Source organism: Xenopus laevis, chromosome 6L, assembly GCF_017654675.1.
Source record: "Xenopus laevis strain J_2021 chromosome 6L, Xenopus_laevis_v10.1, whole genome shotgun sequence".
NCBI classification, from domain to species: Eukaryota; Metazoa; Chordata; class Amphibia; order Anura; family Pipidae; genus Xenopus; species Xenopus laevis.
In genome coordinates, this window is record NC_054381.1 from 136,368,919 (window position 1) to 136,391,423 (window position 22,505).

General features: G+C 40.1%; 1 protein-coding gene across 6 annotated transcripts; it reads right to left on the reverse strand.

Moving 5' to 3' along the window:
* Positions 1 to 5,809: 5,809 nt before the first annotated feature.
* On the reverse strand, positions 5,810 to 20,699 carry LOC108719329 (uncharacterized protein C8orf88). 6 transcript variants are annotated; one of them, XM_018268124.2, is made up of 7 exons: positions 20,555 to 20,698; positions 18,492 to 18,590; positions 17,103 to 17,180; positions 14,893 to 14,969; positions 12,310 to 12,397; positions 9,906 to 10,024; positions 5,810 to 6,836 (listed from the first exon to the last, which is right to left on the reverse strand). In XM_018268124.2, the coding sequence occupies exons 2-7, from the start codon at positions 18,562 to 18,564 to the stop codon at positions 6,795 to 6,797; spliced, it is 477 nt and encodes a 158-aa protein (XP_018123613.1). In that variant the 5' UTR covers positions 18,565 to 18,590; positions 20,555 to 20,698; the 3' UTR covers positions 5,810 to 6,794. The 6 variants fall into 6 exon arrangements, with proteins under 6 accessions (XP_018123613.1, XP_018123609.1, XP_018123611.1 ...); XM_018268120.2 differs by having other exon boundaries at positions 17,061 to 17,180; XM_018268122.2 differs by having other exon boundaries at positions 17,061 to 17,180; positions 18,492 to 18,564; positions 20,555 to 20,645.
* Between the last annotated feature and the right edge of the window lie 1,806 nt (positions 20,700 to 22,505).

The following is a 22,505-nucleotide window of genomic DNA, read 5'->3' on the forward strand; positions in this document are numbered from 1 at the left end:
TTTTATGGTGGTTATTATGCCATTTTTTACTGTGACATTTATGGCCAGAAATGCATCTTCAAAACTCATAAACTTTATTGACTGATGATTATACCATCCAACAACATTACCAGAGTAACACCAATCAAACATGTCTGTATCATATAAACCCTTCTGCCAATAGAATCATATGAACAAGAAATGATACCAGTCAATCTCTTTGCTTCATAGAAATGCACAGTTTAATGTAGCCAATCACAATGACACCAAAAAAGCGTAGAGGCTGACGAATCCCTGGACTGTTATGCCGCTGCCAATAATACACCTCTGAGCTGAAACTGATGCTGTTGCACCAGATAGAAGCAGAAGCCAAAACATCCTGTCAGCAATAGCTACAGATCTGTCTCCTGTCAGCAAAGAATGATGGGTAAAATTCCTGCCCCTTGAGAATTTTCTGGCGAAAAACTACTTTTACGCCACTACCTAGGTGGCGGTAAATTTTTGCGAATATTCTTGCGTTAATTTTGTCTTTTGCACATTTCGCTGTTTAGTAAACCAGGCATTAAAGGGCATGTAAAGGCAAAAAAATAAAATGCCATTTTTATCTCTAATATACTGTAATTAAAAAATGTGTACCGTTTTTATAAGAAACCTGACTGTATGCAGTGAAATTCTCCCTTCATTTACTGCTGTGGATAGGAATTGTCAGATGGTCCCTAACTGCTGAGCAGGGAAACAATCATATTTATGAATCATATTTACTTCCCAGCCATGCAGAACTCAAGCAGCTTTGTTTATGACGATCCCTAAGCAGCCCAGACCACACTGAGCATGTGCACAGTCTTAGTCTTGCAACAAGATGGTGACCCCCTGTAGCCAACTTTGAAAGCATAAATTATTTGTTTGATTAGGCTTGTGGTGCAGTAAGTTCATGTTTATATTTAGTATACAAAATACAGCATTTCTAGCCTTATTCTATTTTAAACTTTACATGTCCTTTAATGTGTACGTAGCGTTATTTTCAACAAATGTGATAACTGGCAAAAACATATCATTGCGCAAGAAAATTCGAAAATTTATATTTACCGCAGGTTAGTAAACTGGCGAAAACATATTCAGTGATAAATTTGTCTGCATTTTGGGCGCATATACCACGCTTTAATAAACGGACCCCATAGATCCTTGTTCCTCACCACAAGCCTGAGTTTCCAATATAGCGACTATACGGTTGGGGCATTGGACTTGGTCAACAATGTAGCGACTGCGGCTAAAGCAGATTATCTTCCCAGGTCAGAATACTTATTACAAGGGAAGTTAGAACCAGAGAAGTCCCCCAGAACTTGTAGCTTTGGTCAACACCATCACCACCACCACAGCCAAGGAACATACAGATTGTGTCTGACCCAACCAAAGCTTTTGGTTACACGCAGCTAGGGCAGAAGGACAGTCACCACAGATTTCCAAGCCTGGGTAGAAACGTAGGTCTTTTGTATTATCTGACGTTTGTATTGGTCACTACAGACACCATGTCCAAGTACACCCTTTGGTTTTATCCATTTTTAAGCAGTATTTAAATCACCTTTCAATGCATGCCGCTCCCTAGACAGCCCCTTGAACATTCTTGAATGAAATAGTGCACTCAAATGACATTTCTAGATGACTTTACAGTGAGTGAACTTTTTTTTTTTAAGGCAATAAATGGAAAATGCTTAACTGTTTTTCCCTTTAGTGTTAGATTTGTGCTATTTTACCTAACAGTTTTAGGGAGTGGTTTGTATCAAATAATCTCTCCTGTATCAGTAGTAGCATAATATTACTGTAACTTACTTAAAAAAGATTTCTGTGCATTTTTATTATGTGTATACGCTGTACATGTTCTTTTACACGTGAATACTTTGTGTATAAATGTATCTGTGGCACAGAATTGGCTGTTATTATTGTTTGACATGAGATCTGTATTGGAGTTACTGAGACGTCACAGGGCTGGTGGACCTGAGCAGATGGTGTCTCATGAACTGGAAATACACGGCAATTAACATTTATTAAATTATAGACATCTCTAGTATTGATGTGTCAAATCATTTCCTTTTAAACTATTGTGGGTGCATTAGCAATTTAAATATTTACTTTAACTATGAAAATGAGTTCTATGAAAACAAAAGTCGTCAGTCAAACTCAACATTTTATAACAAACCTCAATGAATGATGGGAGGAGTATTACTGTATGACATTTCATGCATTAAATCCTGTTTACATCCCATGTTCTTGGTTATTACAAAAAGAAACCCATTTGAGCAAATCTGTGGATCTGTGTTGTTGTCCATATCACTTAAAGGAGAAGGAAAACTACAGAGGCAGTTTATTGCTAACAGATTAGCAATAAACCTGCAAGCTAAAATGTTGTATTTATTCTGCAGAATGCTTTACCATACCTGAGTAAAAGCTCTAGAAACTCTCTCTGTTTGTTTAGGATAGCAGCTGCCATATTAGCTTGGTGTGACATCACTTCCTGTCTGAGTCTCTCCCTGCTCACTCATAGCTCTGGACTCAAATTACAGCAGGGAGGAGGAAGAAAGGAGCAAACTGAGCATGCTCAAACCTGGAGGTTTATGCTGAAAGGAGAAAGTCTGGTACAGAAGCCCATGTGTACACAATAGAAGGAAAGAAATGCGTTTTTTCTTCTGACAGAGCAGCATTACTTTGAGGGTTTACTGGTGTATTTATATAGACATTTCTGATAAAGCTTACTTAGTTTTAACCTTACTTTCTCCTTTAATTATCTCTCTGTTTTAAGTAAACAAGTTTGACATAAATGGATGCAGGCCTAGCCTTTTCATCTCTCATATTAAAAATTGTCACATAAAAAATAACAGCTGACTGAAAGAGTTGGTCAGAAATGGGAGTGTCTATTGATCTGGTAAGGTATGTGTTCCAGTGTTTCATTCTCCTAACAATGAAAAACTTTTGAACTATGCATCTCCCAGAAAAACATTGTTTGCTCAGTTGAGACTCTAGATTTCTGTCTTTACTTCTTTAATATGTACAGGGATAGGTCCAGCTTTTGACACACATCCCTATTAACTTCTTCCGAATTGGGTTGGAGGATTTTTATTTAAAAATAATCATTATTTCAAATAATAATGAACATTCAATCAGAAACCACAACCTCTGCCAGGCTTTCGGATCAAGGCAGAACATTAAGTACTGAACTTTCAGCTAGCTTGTTTAAATGAGACGAAAAGTGTAAATCACTGGGGTTGCTGCCTGCCCTATGCTCCCTGTGTGTGCCATACTCTGCCTGTCCTATGCCCCCTGTGTGTGTCATACTCTGTCTGCCTTTTGCTCCCTGTGTGTGCCATACTCTGCCTGCCCTATGCTCCCTATGTGTGCCATACTCTGCCTGTCCTATGCTCCCTGTGTGTGCCATACTCTGCCTGTCCTATACTCCCTGTGTGTGCCATACTCTGCCTGTCCTATGCTCCCTGTGTGTGTCATACTCTGCCTGTCCTATGCTCCCTGTGTGTGCCATACTCTGCCTGTCCTACTGTATACTCCCTGTGTGTGCCATACTCTACCTGCCCTATGCTCCCTGTGTGTGCCATACTCTACCTGTCCTATGCTCCCTGTGTGTGCCATACTCTGCCTGTCCTATGCTCCCTGTGTGTGTCATACTCTGCCTGTCCTATGTTCCCTGTGTGTGCCATACTCTGCCTGTCCTATACTCCCTGTGTGTGCCATACTCTACCTGCCCTATGCTCCCTGTGTGTGCCATACTCTACCTGCCCTATGCTCCTTGTGTGTGCCATACTCTGCCTGTCCTATGCTCCCTGTGTGTGCCATACTCTACCTGCCATATGCTCCCTGTGGGACATTCATTTTTAATTATGTGCTGTGGCTGCTGTGTTATCCACAGGGGAGGAGTAGCAGGCATTTGGATATAAGGGTATGTCTTAATTAGGTATGTACCAAAACCACTATTTTTGATTTGGCTGAACCCCTGAAGCCTTTGTGAAAGATTTGGCTGAATACCAAATCTGAACCCTAATTAGCATATGCAAATCAGTGAGGGAAAACATTTTGTTGCTTCCTTGTTTTGTGATGAAAAGTCACATGATTTTAATGATTCAGTTTGCCAGGCACAGGGATTCAGCCGAATCCTGCTGAAAATGGCCAAATACCAAACTGAATCCTGGATTCAGTGCACCCTAGTCTTAGTATGACTTTATAAACCTTTGAGTGATATTCCTGCAGTGGGCACCAACCATTTGGTTTTTTTGGTGTACTACCACCATTAATGTGAACTTAGTTTTAAAAGTTCTTGTGGTAACATGGGCGTGGTTTAAAAACAGGAAGTGCTAATTACTGGCTTCCATTATTGGCCCTCCACCATGTAGGCAAGAAAAATCTCAGCCCTCTGTAGCACAGAAGTTGGAGCACTGACTTACAGGATACCCTGGGTCAGTCCCATTGTTAGCAGAAAACTGCACCAGTCCAGGGTTTGTCCATAGCGAATACCATAGAGCGATCCTCTTCTTCCCCTTCTTTCTTCAATGCCCCCAGCCCAATGTATGCACAGTAGAATGACCGCCTAACTGCCCCCCACCCAACTTTTTTTACTTACTCCTCCCTGCAGATCTGTCCTCGGGAGTTCACGAGCGCCTTCTTTTTTCGGTCTTCTCTGGAATCTGAGCGGAGTTTCATTGCATGCGCAGTTAAATTTCTGGTCCCAAACAACTGCGCATGTGGCAAAAGTCACGAAAATTTCAGAAAACTTTTGTGACTTTCGGCGCATGCACAGTCGTTCGTGACCGGAAATTTGCTCCATTCCATTTTATCCAAATTCTCAAAAATGGTTTCCTTTTTTCCATAAAACAGTACCTTGTACTTGATCCCAACTAAGATATAATTAATCCTTATTGGGAGCAAAACCAGTCTATTGGGTTTATGTTATATTCACATGATTTTCTAGTAAACTTAAGGTATAAAGATCCAAGTTACGGAAAGATCCATTATGGATAACAGGTCCCATACCTGTACTGTCCAACTGTTGGTTCAGATGTTGCTGAAATGATCATGTCATACTAGGAAGTCTAAAGAACCCAAGGGAACTCTGTGCCATAATTCCTAGAACATATGAGCTTCCAATGCACGTTAATGAATGCAACTGATTCCGAGTGGGAATTCTGCCTTTGTGTAGGATATAGTTATTCCATGGGAAGATTATTGGTGGGTCAAATGCCATTCAAGGCTCTCTAGAGAACTATAAAGTGAAACCCTTTCACCTTGTTCAGATCTTCTCTTGGACTACTGGTTTGTTCACCCCTATCCCCTCTTATTTTCCTGTTCTGCTTCTTTCATGGAGTAGCGAACATTAGAGTCCTGCCTAGAACCAAGTTGCTAAACCTGAACCGCGACCCGCAACCCACATACTTAACCCCTTGGACCCGCTACTCGACCCGACCCGCAAGTAACTTATCCGCAACTTGATCCGCTGACCATTAAGAAACAGGAAGTGCTGTCGTAAACCGGAAGTGGCAGCATTAGAAGTAGTCGTGGTCAGAAAAAAAGGAGTAAAACTCGATATTGAGAAGACCCTAGACTCAATCTGCAAACCCGCATATATACCCCACTCCTGAAACTTCTACCTGCAACCCACAGGGTACCACAGGTTTTTGCAGGCAACGCACGGATACCCGCTGCAGGACTCTAGCGAACATCCTCTTTAAAGGCATAGAAGGCTTCAAGTTCATCAATGTACATTCAAGCCCATGTGACAAATGGTCTATTTTCCATATGTATAGTATAAATAAAAACAGAGAGAGAATGAAAGTTTTGGAAAAATCCTTTATGCAGTTTCTTAACACAGCAATCTCTTTCTGACCAAACTCGCAGAAATACTTAAGCCAGCATCTTTCTCAGAAGTCCATAGACCTCATATTCAAAATAGGGATGCACCGAATCCACTAATTGGGATTCGGCCAAATCCTTGGTGAAAGTTTCGTCCAAAATATGAACCGAATCCTAATTTGCATATGCAAATTATGGTCAGGAAAGGAAAACGTAGAAACAATTCTTTTGTGACAAAAAAAGTCACGCGATTACCCTACCTGCCCCTAATTTACATATGCAAATTAGGATTCAGATTCGGTTCGACCAGATACAAGGAGTTGGTCGAATCGGAATCCTGCTGAAAAAGGGCGAATCCTGAACCAAATCCTGGATTCAGTGAATCTCTAATTCAAAAGATTCCGTTTTTTTCTGCATGGACTAATTTACAAAATATTTAAAGAGGTTACATTTAAATAGAAACGAAAGGTCCAGAGTCTTATTTCCAGCAGATATTTCCCGAATACTCACACTGGCAATTAGATTATATACAACATAAATAAATATATACAAAAGTGCTTCAGAACATCTGCTGCCGAGGAGGAGAATATTCTTCCAAAACAGATGTTACAAGTAGCGATCACTGGAAAGCGCGACGTTCCTCAAGGTGTAGTCACATTCTCTGCTCATTTCCCTTTAAGCAATTAAAGTAACATTAAGGGAATACGGCTTCTCTTGCTGGGACGTATTTATCGAGGAGTGAAGTCAGAGATCAGCACAGGCCACTAGAGTGAAATTCCGCCACTCTCCATGCATCTCTAAAGGCATATTTTAGGGGCCAACGTTCACTTTCACCCATTGAAAATACAATTTTAAAAATCCCAAAGAAATGAATGGAGAGTGGCGGAATTTCACACTAGTGAACTGTGTATGGGGAGTATCTGCTGAAGACACTGGAGGAGACTGTAGACAAACTTTATGACTTGGCATCAGTTGTTCAGGAATTGAGTAGCGTGGGTGTTATTACAGATCTAGAAAAAATAAAATGCAAAGATATTTCGGGGGTCACGTAATACAAGTCACAGTAACCCATAGCAACCAATCAGCAGGTAGGACTTACTGGTCACCTGTTTAAAAGCACACATCTTGGTTGCTATGGGTTACTGCTACTGGGCAAACTTTTATTATATATGGGGGTACAAGTTTTATTCCAGAATGTAACCTTAAAGGAGAATTCAACCCTAAAGTTAAAAAAAACCTACCCTACATAGACCCCCTCCTCCCCCAGTGTTACCCCTGGCAAATGCCCCTAACATTTTACTTATCCCCCGGTGCAGATTCAGGCATCACAGTTCACAGGCGCCATCTTCACAGCAGCTTCGGTAATCTTTGGAATGAGACCGGAGCTTCAGCAATTTCCGCAAGTTTCGGCGCATGCGCAGTTGTAGCGATACAGAAAATTGCTCCAACTGCGCAAGCGCCACCACGCTGATCTCATACCAAAGATTCCCGAAGAGAAGAAGATGGCGCCCGTGACCTCTGGTCCTCAATCTGAACCAAGGGGTTAATGCATTTTAAAAACAAGTCCTTATGGGAAATAAATTTAGAATTTATCACAAAAGAAGAGCTTCTGGCTGCTTTGCCGGTGTTCATTCTACTTTCTAAACTGTCACCTCTATCTGTCACAAGTAGGGATGCACCAAATCCAGGATTCGGCCTTTACAGCAGGATTCAGCCAAATCCTTCAGCCCGGCCGAACTGAATTAGAATACTAATTTGCATATGCAAATTAGGGGCAGGGAGGGTAACAAGGACGTAAAAAGTTTTCCCCTTTCCACCTCTAATTTGCATATGCAAATTAGGATTCGGATTTGGTTCGGTATTCGGCCGAATCTTTCACAAAGGATTCGGGGGTTCGGCCAAATCCAAAATTGTGGATTTGGTGCACCCCTAGTCACAAGCCCCTTTTGAGACTGGTGTCATCTTTCAATGGGGAGCCGTTTCATGGAACCGGACAATTTTATTCACCAGTAAATTATTACACTGGCCATAATCATTATGATTTCCATTCTCAGCTCCTTTTTTAAATTTCCTTTGCAATGGGATTGTCCACCTTTCATTTTCCATTGAGACATAACACTACATAACTGCAAGCAACCTCTGAGATGCTAAAGCTGAGAAACACTGCAATCCTTGTGCAACTGGATCTCTCTGCTTTGTTTATGTGCTGCAGATGGGGGCAGCCATTCAAAGGAGAAAAGGCTCAGGTTACACAGCAGATAAGCTCTGTAGAACATAATGGTGTTATCTGTTATCCACTATTTAACCTGTGCCATATAGACTTTTTTTCAATTTCCGCCATTGCTACACAGCAGCTTGTTTATTTGAACTACAGTAGTGTTTCTGAAGCAAACACATCAGTTTTACCAGTGCAGGGCAACACTACATGATATTTTCATGTTTTGGTTTTACTGTTACTTTAAAGAGGAATTCCAACCCCCCTCAAGTAATAAAAAACCCTACACTCCATAGTCCCCCCTCCCTGCAGCCCCCAGCACAGATGTTAACACCTGTAAATGCCCCTAAGCCTGTAATTACCCCTCGTTGCATAGTCAGCGCAGTGGAGCACGCCGGCGGCATCTTCAGCGTTTCGGTAATCTTTAATAAGTAAGCACCGAATCACCGCATGTGCAGCTGGAGCAGTCTTCCGCTTCGCGATAACTGCGCATGGGCCAATAGTGACTAAAATAACTGAAGCACCAGAAGATTACCGAAGAGCCCGGAAGATGGCGCCTGTGAGCTCCGCTGAGGGGTAATTACAGGCTTAGGGGCATTTCCAGGTGCTAACCCCCTGTGCGGAGGGGGGATTATGGAGGGTAGGGGTTTTTATTAGTTGGGGGGGGATGAATTCTCCTTTAAAGTGGTCATACATGCACAGTTATTATCGCATGCAACGTCTTTTGATATGATATCCGGTGTGTATATGGCAGGAGATGAGCCAACCGATCGGCAAAAGATTTGGATATCAGTCGGCTCGTTTACTGGCCAGGTGGGAAAATATTAACGGCTCCCGAAAACATTGGCCAGTGTTTATTGCTCAATCTTCAGATACAGGTAGAATTTTATTGTTTCTACCTGTATATTTAATGATTCAGCGCTAAGGGGCAGATTTATCAAGGATCGAATTGAAAATTCACTTTTTTTTTGGTCAAAACTGTCAAATTCGACTAGGGAGTTATTCAAATTCGATTCAAGTTTTTTAAAAAAAAAATCTAATTTGATTTTCAAGATTTATCATACACTGGCTCTTTAAGAACTCGAATTCGACTATTCCCACACCTAAAACCTGCCGAATTGCTATTTAAATCCAGGGATCAATTTGGAGTTGTTTGCAGCCTTCCTGACAAGCAAGTTTTTAAAATTTCATTCGAGTTTTTCAGGTCGATCCTATTAAACAGAGTTTAAAAAATGTAATTTTTATCATAAATTTCGATTGGTAGAAATTAGAGTTCATGGAAGTATATGGGAGTTTTAAAAAACGCACATGAATTTGAAATTTGACCCTTAATCCATGTGTCTCTAAATGTCTATTAGGGATGCACCGAATCCAGTATTTGGGATTCGGTCGAATCCCCGAATCCTTTATAAAATATTCGGCCGAAACTAATCCGAACCCTAATTTGCATATGCAAATTAGGGGCTAGAAAGGAAAAAGTGGAAACAATTTTTATTACTTCCTTGTTTTGTGACAAAGAGTCACGTGATTTCCTTCCCCGCCACTAATTTGCAGATTCAAACTAGGGTTCGGTTCGGCCAGGCACAAGGATTTGTAGAATCCGAATCTTGCTGAAAAAGCAGAATCCCGAACCGAATCTTGGATTTGGTGCATCCCTAGTCTGTATTGAAAACAAACGATCGTTATTGTAATGTGTATGGCACCTTTACTCTGGTTTATCACTATCCTGATTGTGCCTTTCTACTTCCTCGACATTCAGAACAATGCGGTTTATCCACTAACCTTTCTGTTAGACTGCCTGATGTTGCCCACTAGTATTCCACATTTAACAGGAAAACTTCTTGAACCCGAAATAGTCACTCACCGGCTCCTTCAGAACAATAGGATGATCTGGTAAATATTGTGGTCTCTTTCTGCATGCCGACACGTTTGATAACTCAACCAGGAAATCTCTGGTGTAGGTAATTCTTCCAGCAGCATCTGCTACAAAAATTATTAAAAAAATAGCATTAGCACACTATAGACTTGAAAAATGCAACTTATTAGTTTTAAATGTGCTGTGTGGGCTACAGGGTACATAAAGTACTGGAGAAGAAGCAGGCAGTCTGTGCTGGGAAACCCCTAAAAGTTTCACTTAAAGGAACATGAACACCAAAAAAATTTAAATATCATGTAGTGTTGCCCTGCACTGGTAAAACTGATGTGTTTGCTTCAGAAACACTACTATAGTTCATATAAACAAGCTGCTGTGTAGCAATGGCGGAAATTGAAAAAAGACTATATGGCACAGGTTAAATAGTGGATAACAGATAACACCATTATGTTCTACAGAGTTTATCTGCTGAGTAACCTGAGCCTTTTCTCCTCTGCCCCCATTGCTACACAGCAGCTTACTTATATAAACAAAACTAGTGTTTTTGAAGCAAACAACAGTTTTTCCAGTGCTGGGCAAGACTGCATTATTTTTGTATTACTTTAAAACACTTACATTTTTTGATGGTACTGTTCCTTTAAGCAGCAACAAGGTGGTGGTCCTCTTATCCCTGGAAGAGCAGGAAATGTAGGACTCTGTCCCTGATGCCATTTAAGTAGGGATGCACCGAATCCAGGATTCGGTTCGGGATTAGGCCTTTTTCAGCAGGATTTGGATTCGGACGAATCCTTCTGCCCGTCTGAACCTAATCCTAATTTGCATATGCAAATTAGGGGTGGGGAGGGAAATCTTATGATTTTTTTGTCACAAAACAAGGAAGCAAAGATGTTTTCCCCTTCCCAAACCTAATTTGCATATTCAAATTAGGATTAAGATTCGGTACGGTATTCAGCCGAATCTTTCCTGAAGGATTCGGGGGTTCGGCCGAATCTAAAATAGTGGATTCGGTGCATCCCTACACTTAAGTGAAGCTGTTTTTTTTGGGGGGGCGGGGGCTGTGGCCATAAAAGAAATTGAAGCGCAATGTTATCTCAGTCTTCAAGTAGCATTGTATATAGTGAATAAAGTACCCCTTCTTGTAAAATATAAGGATTTATAAATTACTGAGGAGTTCCATGACCATATAAAAGCACGAGGCCGAAAGCAGAGTGTTTTTATACAGGTAATGGAACTCAGAGGTTACTGATATCCTCATATTTTGAAACTGGGGTACTTTATTTATTATAATACACAAGTTTTAGTGAGTGATGTAACAGAAATGACATCAGAACTCACCGTTTCTAACTGATGACATCGGCACTCACCGTTTATAAGGATATAATTTACAAGATATTCATAGCTTTTGTGTATTATATAGTGCATAATGTACCCCCTACTAGAAATTTATAAAGATATCAGAAGTCACCGAGGAATTATGTGACCATATAAAAGCACAAGGGCGCGCCTCGTGCTTTTATATGGTCACATAACTCCTCGGTGACTTCTGATATCTTTATAAATTTCTAGTAGGGGGTACATTATGCATTATAATCTACATTTTGTGGGGGAGTTGGGAGGGGGGGGTCAGAGTCGAAATTTTGGTTGCCGTTTCGGACATGTGGTGTCAAATTCCGACGCGCTGCGTCAAATTCGTCGGCCTGGGGGCCCCTGTTATTAACGGCGTGTTCTGACGTCAGAAGGCGCCGTTTATATAGTGAATAAAGTACCCCCTCTTGTAAAATATAAGGATATTATAAGTTACCGAGGAGTTCCATGACCATATAAAAACACGAGGCCGAAGGCCGAGTGCTTTTATACAGGTCATGGAACTCCGAGGTATGGCTTTTGTGTATTATAAGGATATAATTTACAGTCTGGTCCCATAGGGAAATGACCAGACTGTAGATTATATAGTGAATAAAGTACCCCCTCTTGTAAAATATAAGGATATTATTAGTTACCGAGGAGTTTCATGACCAGGTCATGGAACTCCGAGGTAACTTCTAATATCCTTATATTTTACAACTGGGGGTACTTTATTTATTATAATACACAAATTTTAGTGAGTCATGTGACAGAAATGACATCACTACTCACCGTTTATAACTGATGACATCACTACTCACCGTTTATAAGGATATAATTTACAGGATATTCATGGCTTTTGTGTATTATAAGGAGATAATTTAGAAGATGTTCATGGCGTTTGTGTGATATAAAATTTCTGCCAGTTGGCTGCACTTCCTGCTGCTGCAATCATTCGGCCCAGTTCATATTAGTAGCGTCAGGGTCAGACATCCTTACGCAATGAAACTTAACAACCAAAAGGGATGGATTCATAAATCTATATAAATACCTTTTTTTGCTTCAGGTTGTAGAGCTTCAGCTTGAGTCGGAACCATTGAATCCTTTACTGGCTCATCATGGTTGCTAATTGAGCACCACTAAAAGAAATAATAAAGGTTAAAAATGTATCACATAATAAACCAAGGTTCAGCAGACTTCTACTTCAACGAATGCTATTATGCAGAGAGGCACAGGATCCTCAATACTATGACTGGAGGTAAACAAGTTAGGGACCGCCATATGGGGTTTACCTTGACGTGGTATGGTGGCTTTTCAACTTTATGATCATAACTTTGTAAATAAAAACCCCTGTCTTTGTGAACACATGCATTTGCATATCTACTGAATTACTTAGACAGGGGCCCAGGGAATGTGCACTGACCCATTTGGTTATGTCAGTAGCACTTCCCTTATACTTCTATACATTTCTACTTCGCAATGTGAGTGCTCCCACAACCCCCTTTTGTATTTGCTGTTAATCAGCCACATTGTCTTACATTGTATCAATGCCACCAGGGAAGAGAATAGAAAGTGACAGACAGACAAGGCTTTCAATAGCAATACATAAATAACTTAAAAACCATAGAAAATTTGTCATTGAAGGGGTTTTTTACCTTTGAGACTTTTAGTATGATGTAGAGTGATATTCTAAGACAATTTGCAATTTGTTTTCATTTTTGCTTATTAAAAGTTTTTGTGTTATTTAGCTTTTTATTCAGCAGCTCTCCAGTTTGCAGTTTAACCAATCTGGTAACTAGGGTCCAAATTACCCTAGCAACCATGCATTGATTTGAATAAGAGACTGGACTATTAATAGGAGAGGCCTGAATAGAAGGATCAGTAATAAGTAACAATAACAATACATTTGTAGCCTTACAGAACATTTGTTTTTTAGAAGGGGTCAGCGACGCCCATTTGAAAGCTGCAAAGAGTCAGAAGAAAAAGGCAAAAAAATAAATAATGAAAACCAATTGAAAAGTCGCTTAGAATTGGCCGTTCTATAACATAATAAAAGTTACCTTAAAAGTGAACCACCCTTTAATGTATATTGCAAAGTTGCTTAGAATTATGTTTATTTTTATTAGGTAAAAATGTTTTGGGGGGTTGACATTACCTTTAAGACCACCACATTCCTACTATATGGAACAAGGCTTATTATCACAGCACTGTAGAACTAAAGTTCGTGGAATGTAAATATTACACATTTACTCACATTCTATTTGCCACTGCCCTAAGTAAACTACCCATATAACTCAAGCCCCCAATTTTGACAATCCCATTATTATAATGTACCCCGCAATCATGTCGTACAGCTATGGGGCCCCTTATACAGAAAACCCCAGGTGCCAAGTATTTTGGATAAGGGGTCCTTCCGTAATTTGGATCTTCATACCTCAAGTCTGCTGAAAAATAATCATTTACACAATAAACCCAATAGGACTGTTTTGCCTCCAACTAGCATTCATTATATCTTAATTGGGGTCACGTACAAGGAACTGTTTTATTATCAGAGAAAATGGAATGTCTTAAAAATGTTATTTGTTTAAAATGGAGCCTATGGAAGATGGCTCTCCCGTAATTCAGAATTTTTCTGCATACCGGGTTTCCAGATAACTCCCATACCTGTGAATTACTGTCCCACTGTATAAAAGATGTTGGACAGCAATACTGCAACCCAGCCCCCCCCAACCACCGGGCCGCAGACACTCCCGAACTGTACCGCCGAATTGGATGCCGGTGACCAGAATTGGACACCGACCCCTCCCGACCCCCACGGTCCTTGCAAAAAATGTTGATAAACAGTTAGCCGTTATAATGGCTGCTATAATGAAATTTAATGCATAGATTATTGTAGAAGTGCCCTCGAATTGTCAATTACTTTTCGGATCATGAACATACACGTTTTTAAAGAATAATGTTTGCAATATATGTTCTTAAAGGAACAGTTCAGTGTAAAAATGAAAACTGGATATATAGGCTGTGCAAAATAAATAAAGTTTCTAATATAGTTAGATATAGTAACTATATTAGAAACATTTTTTATTTTGCACAGCCTATTTACCTAGTTTTTATTTTTATACTGAACAATTCCTTTAAAAGGAGAAGGAAAGCTACCAAGGCAGTTTATTGCCAATAAAATAGCCACAGTAGTACAAGCTATAACACTATATTTATTTTGCAGAATGCTTTACCATACCTGAGTAAACACTGAGTAAACAGCTCTAGAAGCTGTTTGTTTATGATAGCAGCTGCCATATTAGCTTGTTGTGACATCACTTCCTGCCTGAGTCTTTTCTGTTCTCCCCTAGCTCTGGGCTCAGATTACATCAGGGTGGGGAGGAGGGAGAGAGGAGCAAACTGAGCATGCTCAAGCCCTAGCCCTGGAGGTTTAAGCTGAAAACAGGAAGTCTGATACAGAAGCCCATGAGTACACAACAGAAGGAAAGAAATGTGGTGTTTCTTTTGACAGAGGACTCAGAGCAGCATTACTTTGAGGGTTTACTGGTGTATTTATATAGACCTTTCTGATAAAGCTGACTTAGTTTTAGCCTTTCCTTATCCTTTAAAACAGAAAAACTCATACAGTACATACCAAATCAAGTTGCTGCTCAATATCATTTATAAGGCAGTCTGTGAACTCAGCCCGGATGTTAAACATAAACACAGGTTCTAAACAAAACGAGAAGAAAATGCTTTTATTTTATACAGTTACTGACCCAGTACTGTAGAATATTTTTTTATGTAGCCAATTTATCTGCATTTAATGATGAATTGTAAGTTGAATTGTAATTGAAAAGTAGCTATTGAGTAGGGATGCACCGAATCCAGGATTCTGTTCGGGAGTCGGCCAGCATTCAGCCTTTTTCAGCAGAATTCGGCCGAATTTGCCTGAACCAAATCTGAATGCTAATTTGCATATGTAAATTAGGGGTGGGTAGGGAAATCACATGACTTTTTGTCACAAAAGAATAATTTTTTCCACTTTTTCCTTTCCTGCCCCTAATTAGCATATGCAAATTAGGATTCGGTTCGGTATTCAGCCGAATATTTCACCAAGGATTTGGGGATTCGGCTGAATCCCAAATAGAGGATTCAGTGCATCTCTACTATTGAGCTAGAAAGAAATAGTCATATACAGTATTACAGGTATTGGATCCATTATCCAGAATGCTCGGGACCTGGGTTTTTCGTAATTCGGATCTTCATACCTTAAGTCTACTAGAAAATCATTTAAGCATTAAATAAACCCAATAATCTGGTTTTGCCTTCAATAAGGATTAATTTTTTCTTAGTTTGGATCAAGTATAAGGTACTGTTTTTTATTAGAGAAAAATGAAATTTTTAAAAATTTGGATTATTTAAATAAAATGTCTATGGGAGACAGGCTTTCTGTAATTCGGAGCTTTCTGTATAATGGGTTTCCGGATAATGGTCCCATACCTGTAACTCTGAATTGAAGGAATTTCAAGTACAAGGTATTGTCTTATTATTACAGAGTAAAGGCAAATCAGCCAAAATGTAACAAATTTTTCATATCATCATTACAGAAGGGAGGGATGCAAATATAGTGCCACTTTTGTGTAAAACTACAACACACATTAAGGGGGTTATTTATCAAAGGTCGAATTTTAAGAGTTTTTTTATATCTGGAATGAACTCACAACTCGAATGTTTTCCGATTGAAGAAAAAAACTTGAATGGAGAAAAACCCGAATCAGCGAATTCGGGTCACAACACGAAAACTCTAATGGCTCAAATTGATAATGTTTTCAGGCAAAACCCTCCAGAAAAAAACTGGAACATCATGAAGGCTCAAATGTCTCAAGGGACCTCTGCCATTGACTTCTACATGACCTCGACGGGTTTCTGATGGCGTATTTCCGGATTCAAGCTATTTCCAGGGTAGTAGTATATTAAATCTCAAAAAATTTGTGGAAAACACAAGTCGATCCTTAATAAATCTGCCCCTAAGACAAAAAAAGTCACAGACCTAGCGCGGTTTTGTACTTCTGAGGCAAAAATTGTAATTCAAAAACTAAAATGGGATACTACTACTGGTATTTTTAATGTCAGTTACATAAGAATCCAATTTAGTTCTGTGTTTAAAGTCTTGTTAAATATTAAAATCACAGTGTTTTGTGGCTGGTGTCTAGTGCATATCAGTATCATAAAAGAATATACCAAAGCCCATCATGGAGGGGCAGATTTATCATGGGTCGAATTTCGACTTTATGGGAGTTTCTAAAAACTCCCATAAACTCGAAAATCTAAAAAGAAACCCGGCAAATCAAAATTTATTTTAAAAAAAATTAAATTTTTTTAAAGAACGGTGAATAGGATCGAGCTGCAAATTCAAATCGAATTCAAATGAATTTGATTTGAATTTTTAAAAAAAAAAAAAAAAAAATAGAAAAAACCTTGAATGTCAGGAAGGCTGCAAACGACTCCAAATGACTCCAAATTGATTGTAGGAGGTCCCCCATAGGCTAAAACACCAATTCGGCAGGTTTTAGATGACAAATAGTAAAATTCTAATTCTTAAAGTGCCAGTACATGATACATTTCAAATTCTTTTTAAATTAGAATCAGATTTGGACTATTACCTAGTCAAATTACACTAAAATAAACTCGAAAATTCGAATTTAAAAATTCAAAGTTTCAAATCGGCCCCAGAGTGTAGGTAAGTTGTTTCTGGACTGGGACACATATCCACGTGCACAAGGGTGTCTATACAAGGTGTTTTTGGACTATAGAACATACCTGAGTCTATTATGGGGTCCATGTAAGATCTGTTACACACACCTGAATCCAGTGCCGTGACGTGGCTTGACTTCTCCTGATTGAAGCTGAGATTTTTTAGCAAAGAAGGAGGCATTGGTCCTGTGGGTAAACAATGGGCAAGATAAGTATTTTCACAAAGACAATTTAATTCTAATAACCTTAATCGTCAACCTCGCTCCAGTTAGAACAAGACACAGAAGACTATGCTACAATGTGGTATAGCTTGTCTAGGAGCCACAGCTGTATCAGCATCCAACCCACTTACACATCTGTTTAGTACAGGTATGAGACCTGTTATCCAGAATGCTCGGGACAAGGCACTTATTATTACTACGGATAAAAAGGAAATCAATTTTAAAAATGTGGATTATTTGATTATAACGGATTTCTGGATAGCGAATCCTATACTTGTACTTGCATATGATGGGCTCATTTTTAAACGCCATACTGCATTCCCATTTCAGAGAAGCTCCTAAACATGGAGGGGGAAACTAGGGATGCACCGAATCCACTATTTTGGATTCGGCTGAACTCCCCGAAAGATTCAGCCGAATACCGAACCCTACTTTGCATATGCAAATTATGGATGGGAAAACATTTTTTTACTACCTTGTTTTGCAACAAAAAGACACGCGATTTCCCTCCCTGCCCCTAATTTGCATATGCAAATTAGGACATTAAATAGTAAACATTAAATAAACCCAATAGACTGGTTTTGCTTCGAATAATGATTAATTATATCTTAGTTGGGATCAAGTACAAGTTACTGTTTTATTTTTACAGAGAAAAAGGAAATCAATTTTAACAATCTGGATTATTTGATTATAATGGAGTCTATGGAAGACAGCCTTTTCATACTTTCGGAGCTTTCTGTAGAAAGCGTTTTCGGATAACGGATCCCATACCTGTATTTTGATTTGTAGCACTAGTTTCAGATGGAAACTTTTCTGAAGTCTGTTTAAACGTCCACATTGATGTGTGAAACCAGAGCATGACTCCATTGCCTACCACCACCAGGACAAACTCTTATTGCACTCAAGGCAGGACCCAGATCTCCACACCCACTCCTCCCCAATCACTGCACAGATTAAAAAAAATGTCTCGGTTGGGGTCCAGGCGAGGAGAAGAAGTGGGAGCTACAGATAGGGTTGCCACCTGGCTGGTATTTTACCAGCCTGGCCGGTAAAAATGATGTTTGATCCCAATGTTATTAAAAGGAGCAAATTATAAATATATAGGAAGGCAGTATTTTTTTCCAGAAAAGATGGCAACCCTATCTACAGAAAGCTACAAAAGAGCCAGAACTCAGGATTGGTTGAAAAGATACGTGCCTAGCACCCACTCCCCACTGTTGCACCCTAGGTACATAATGTTAATGATAATAATAATAATAATGTTAATGATACATACCTTTATGCATTACAACTCGACGAATGGGCCTTGCTGGCTGAAGGGATTTGCCTATTAGTTTCTTGACTTCCATCTTAGAAATGACACAGAGGGACCATGCTTTAAAAAATAAATAATAATAATAAATGAAATATTAACTACATTTATAGCCACATAACCTCTGCAATACACTATTATGCAGTCAAATGAAAAAGTTTGGGAACCCCTCTCAGCGGTTTAAACTGTCAGTTTAAACTGTAAGGAATGGAATCAGGAAATGGAAGGCCACAGGCACAGTTGCTGTAAAACCCAGGTCTGGCAGGCCAAGAAAAATACAGGAGCGGCATATGCGGAGGATTGTGAGAATGGTTACAGACAACCCAAAGATCACCTCCAAAGACCTGCGAGAACATCTTGCTGCAGATGGTGTATCTGTACATCGTTCTACAATTCAGCACAATTTGCACAAAGAACATGTGTATGACAGGGTGATGAGAAAGAAGCCCTTTCTACACTCACGCCACAAACAGAGTCACTTGTTGTATGCAAAAGCTCATTTAGACAAGTCACAGTCATTTTGGAACAAAGTGTTTTGGACTGATGAGACGAAAATTTAGTTATTTGGTCATAACACAAAGTGCTTTGCATGGCGCAAGAAGAACATCACATTCCAAGAAAAACACCTGCTACCTACTGTCAAATTTGGTGGAGGTTCCATCATGCTGTGGGGCTGTGGGACTAGTTCAGGGACTGGGGCCCTTGTTAAAGTCGAGGGTCGGATGAATTCAACCCAATATCAACAAATTCATCAGGATAATGTTCAAGCATCAGTCAGAAAGTTGAAGTTACGCAGGGGTTGGATATTCCAACAACCCTAAACACACTTGGAAATCTACAAAGGCATTTATGCAGAGGGAAAAGTACAATATTCTGGAATGGCCGTCACAGTCCCCCAACTTCATATCATGGAAAATCTATGGGATGATTTGAAGCAGACTGTCCATGCTCGGCAGCCATCAAATTTAACTGAACTGGAGAGATTTTGTATGGATGAATGGTCAAAAATACCCACATCCAAAATCCAGACACTCATGAAAGGCTACAGGAGGCGTCTAGAGGCTGTTACATTTGCAAAAGGAGGTTCAACTAAGTATTGATGTAATATCTGTGTTGGGGTGTCCAAATTTATGCACCCGTCTAATTTTGTTATGATGCATATTGTATATTTTCTGTTAATCCAATAAACTTTATGTCACTGCTGAAATACTACCGCTTCCATAAGGCATTTTATATATTTAAGGAAGTTAATACTTTGAAAGCTCAGCCAATGATAAACAAAACTCCAAAGAATGGTAATCATTTATTACAATGAACTGGCAGTTAGCTTTGATCAGTCTCCTGTCATTTGCATAATATAAACAAATCTATGATGGGTTGCTAAGGGATTCGGCACCTGGGCAAATCTGCTCATTATAAACCAATCAGTGCCAGTGGGGGAGTATATACAGCGGCAGGACAGAGGGAGAACATTATTTCTTTTTAGGATACTGGGGCACAGTTATCAGAGCCAAAAGGCGGAGCTAGAGATAACAGGGCCCCACCCCCAAGTCTAAAGGGAGGAAAAAAATCAGAGACATAAACTGCCCTCACCCCATCTGGCCTCTCAGTGTCAGCAGCGGACCCATCTATACACAGACCCATCTATACACAGACCCATCTCTACACAGACTATCTATACTAAGAACAACGATTACACAATTTCACTGGTCCTTTGCACTTGGACTCAACCTCACAAAGGGCCCACAGAAAACTCCCCTACAGTTTAAATGTGCCCGGATCAGACCCTCCCGGAGACACAGCTCCCCCTATGAGGCAACATATTTCTAGACTGACCCCCGGAAACCGAGCCAATGAGAGAGCAACATCCTATTGGCCCCCAGCAGAATATTGAGTCGCCCAGTAACCGATCCCGTTACATCAATCAGTCCCATTCTGACACAACAAACAAGCTGAATTCCACCTATAACGCACTTATTCGGTCAGACGTCCCCCGGGCAGCCGTGTAGTTTGAAGGATAAACTCACCCTCTGCCGCCCTTACGCCTTTCCCATACTCCCAACTTATCCGTGTGCGTGCGCAAGGTTCCGCGTAGCGCAGTGATACGCCACCAGTTATCTACAGTCGCCTAAAGCAGCGTCTTCCGCCTCCGCGCACTACTTAGTAGAATGTGTTTTTGCTGGTTCAGGGGCCGTTCTTTAAAAAATGCGGGACCCTATATCTGAGGGAATGGGGTCATTGAAATCAGGCATATCAGACCATTATTTATTTTAATGAGGGTAATACATGAATACGACAATGGAAGAACACAAGTTGCATGTGCAGGGTTACCCTAAGGAATGTAGAGCGCTATTTACCAACCAACAATCCTGCCCTCATCTGACACTCAAGTCTCACCCTTTAATAATAAACTCTTAAACTGCCAATAGACGTGCAGATTATTATCCTATCATACCTCCCAACATTTAGTAAATAAAATGAGGGACAAAAAAAAAAGATTTTTTTGACCACACCCATTTCTGTGCCCACACCCCCTAATTACCACAACATTTGGCAGGTAATGAAAGTTTGAAAATATTTCTGTGTTTTTTTTCAGTCATTACAGTTTTGCTAATGTAGGTGAATTGCCCTTTAAGTGGTGAGTCTAACTTTTCCCAAGGGACTTGTTATCTTATATTGTTACAATTACTCATTTGCTTATCTCGAAATTGTTACAAAAGTATCTTATCTGCTGCTGTGGCTGTTCTGGGCTCTCTGCCAAAAGCCAAATAAGTTTGAAACATTGTTTCTTTTTCTGGCTGTTCAGTGCAGAGGAAAACGGGACTTTCTAGTACAAACGAGGGACTGCGGGTTGAGCTGTCAAAAGAGGTACTGTCCCTCTAAAAACGGGACAGTTGGGAGGTATGGCTATGTTGGATGAACAATCGTCTGAATCGTCTCCGACTCCTGCCTCTATAATAAAATCAGTCCCGCTCAAGAGAATTATTTATTTGGTTTGATTTTTCTTGATGGTTGATTAGAACAATACATTGCTAAGGGCTCTTACTGACGAGCGTTTTTACCTGCGCTCCCCTGCGTTCCGTTTTTCTGCATTCAGCCGCAAGGGAGCGCAGGACCATTACATTTTTTCCATTGGGGCTGTACTCACACAGGCGCGTGTAGGCGCCGAACGCAGGAAAAATGCAGCATGTTGCGTCTCAACCTGCGTTCGGCGCCTACACACGCCTGCGTGAGTACAGCCCCATTGGAAAAAATTTAATGCGTCTAATCCTGCGCTCCCCTGCGGCTGAACGCAGAAAAACGGAACGCAGGGGAGCGCAGCTGCTGTGCCTACACTTGTGCAGTAAGTCTAAGCATAGCAATGACAAGGCATTTGTTGCCAACGGAAGATTGCTGTATCAAATTCTCCCCCTATTACATCACCCCAAGAGAATCATAGAAATTGTGCCTGTCTTTATATCCCGAGAAAAATTCTTTATCTGAGAATATTTCTTTCTAATTGAAAGGTTTGCCCTTAATTCCTATGTTAGGATCTACAGGTGAAAAAGGAATCAAACGTTTCCAGTGTGTCCCCTTATATATTATACACCAATCATACTTTCCCAAAATCCACTTTTTTTCATAACTGAAATTTTCTATGCACTTAATCAGCATGGCTGCTACTTTCTACTCTTCTAAATACTAAGAACACAATTACTGCATACAGAAGGTGTGCAATTTAATGTAAATTTGTAAATGGGAAGAAATATTGCTTGTGATTCCATACACATTTTTAAATTACAAACATGTTTGATCAAGAAAACAGAAAAGTTGCACCTTTAAAAGGGATGGCCCACCTTTAACTTAACTTTAAGGGCTCTTACTCATGAGCGTTTTTACCTGCGCTCCCCTGCGTTCCGTTTTTCGGCGTTCAGCCGCAGGGGAGCGCAGGAATAGACGCATTTCATTATTTCAAATGGGTCTGTACTCACACAGGCG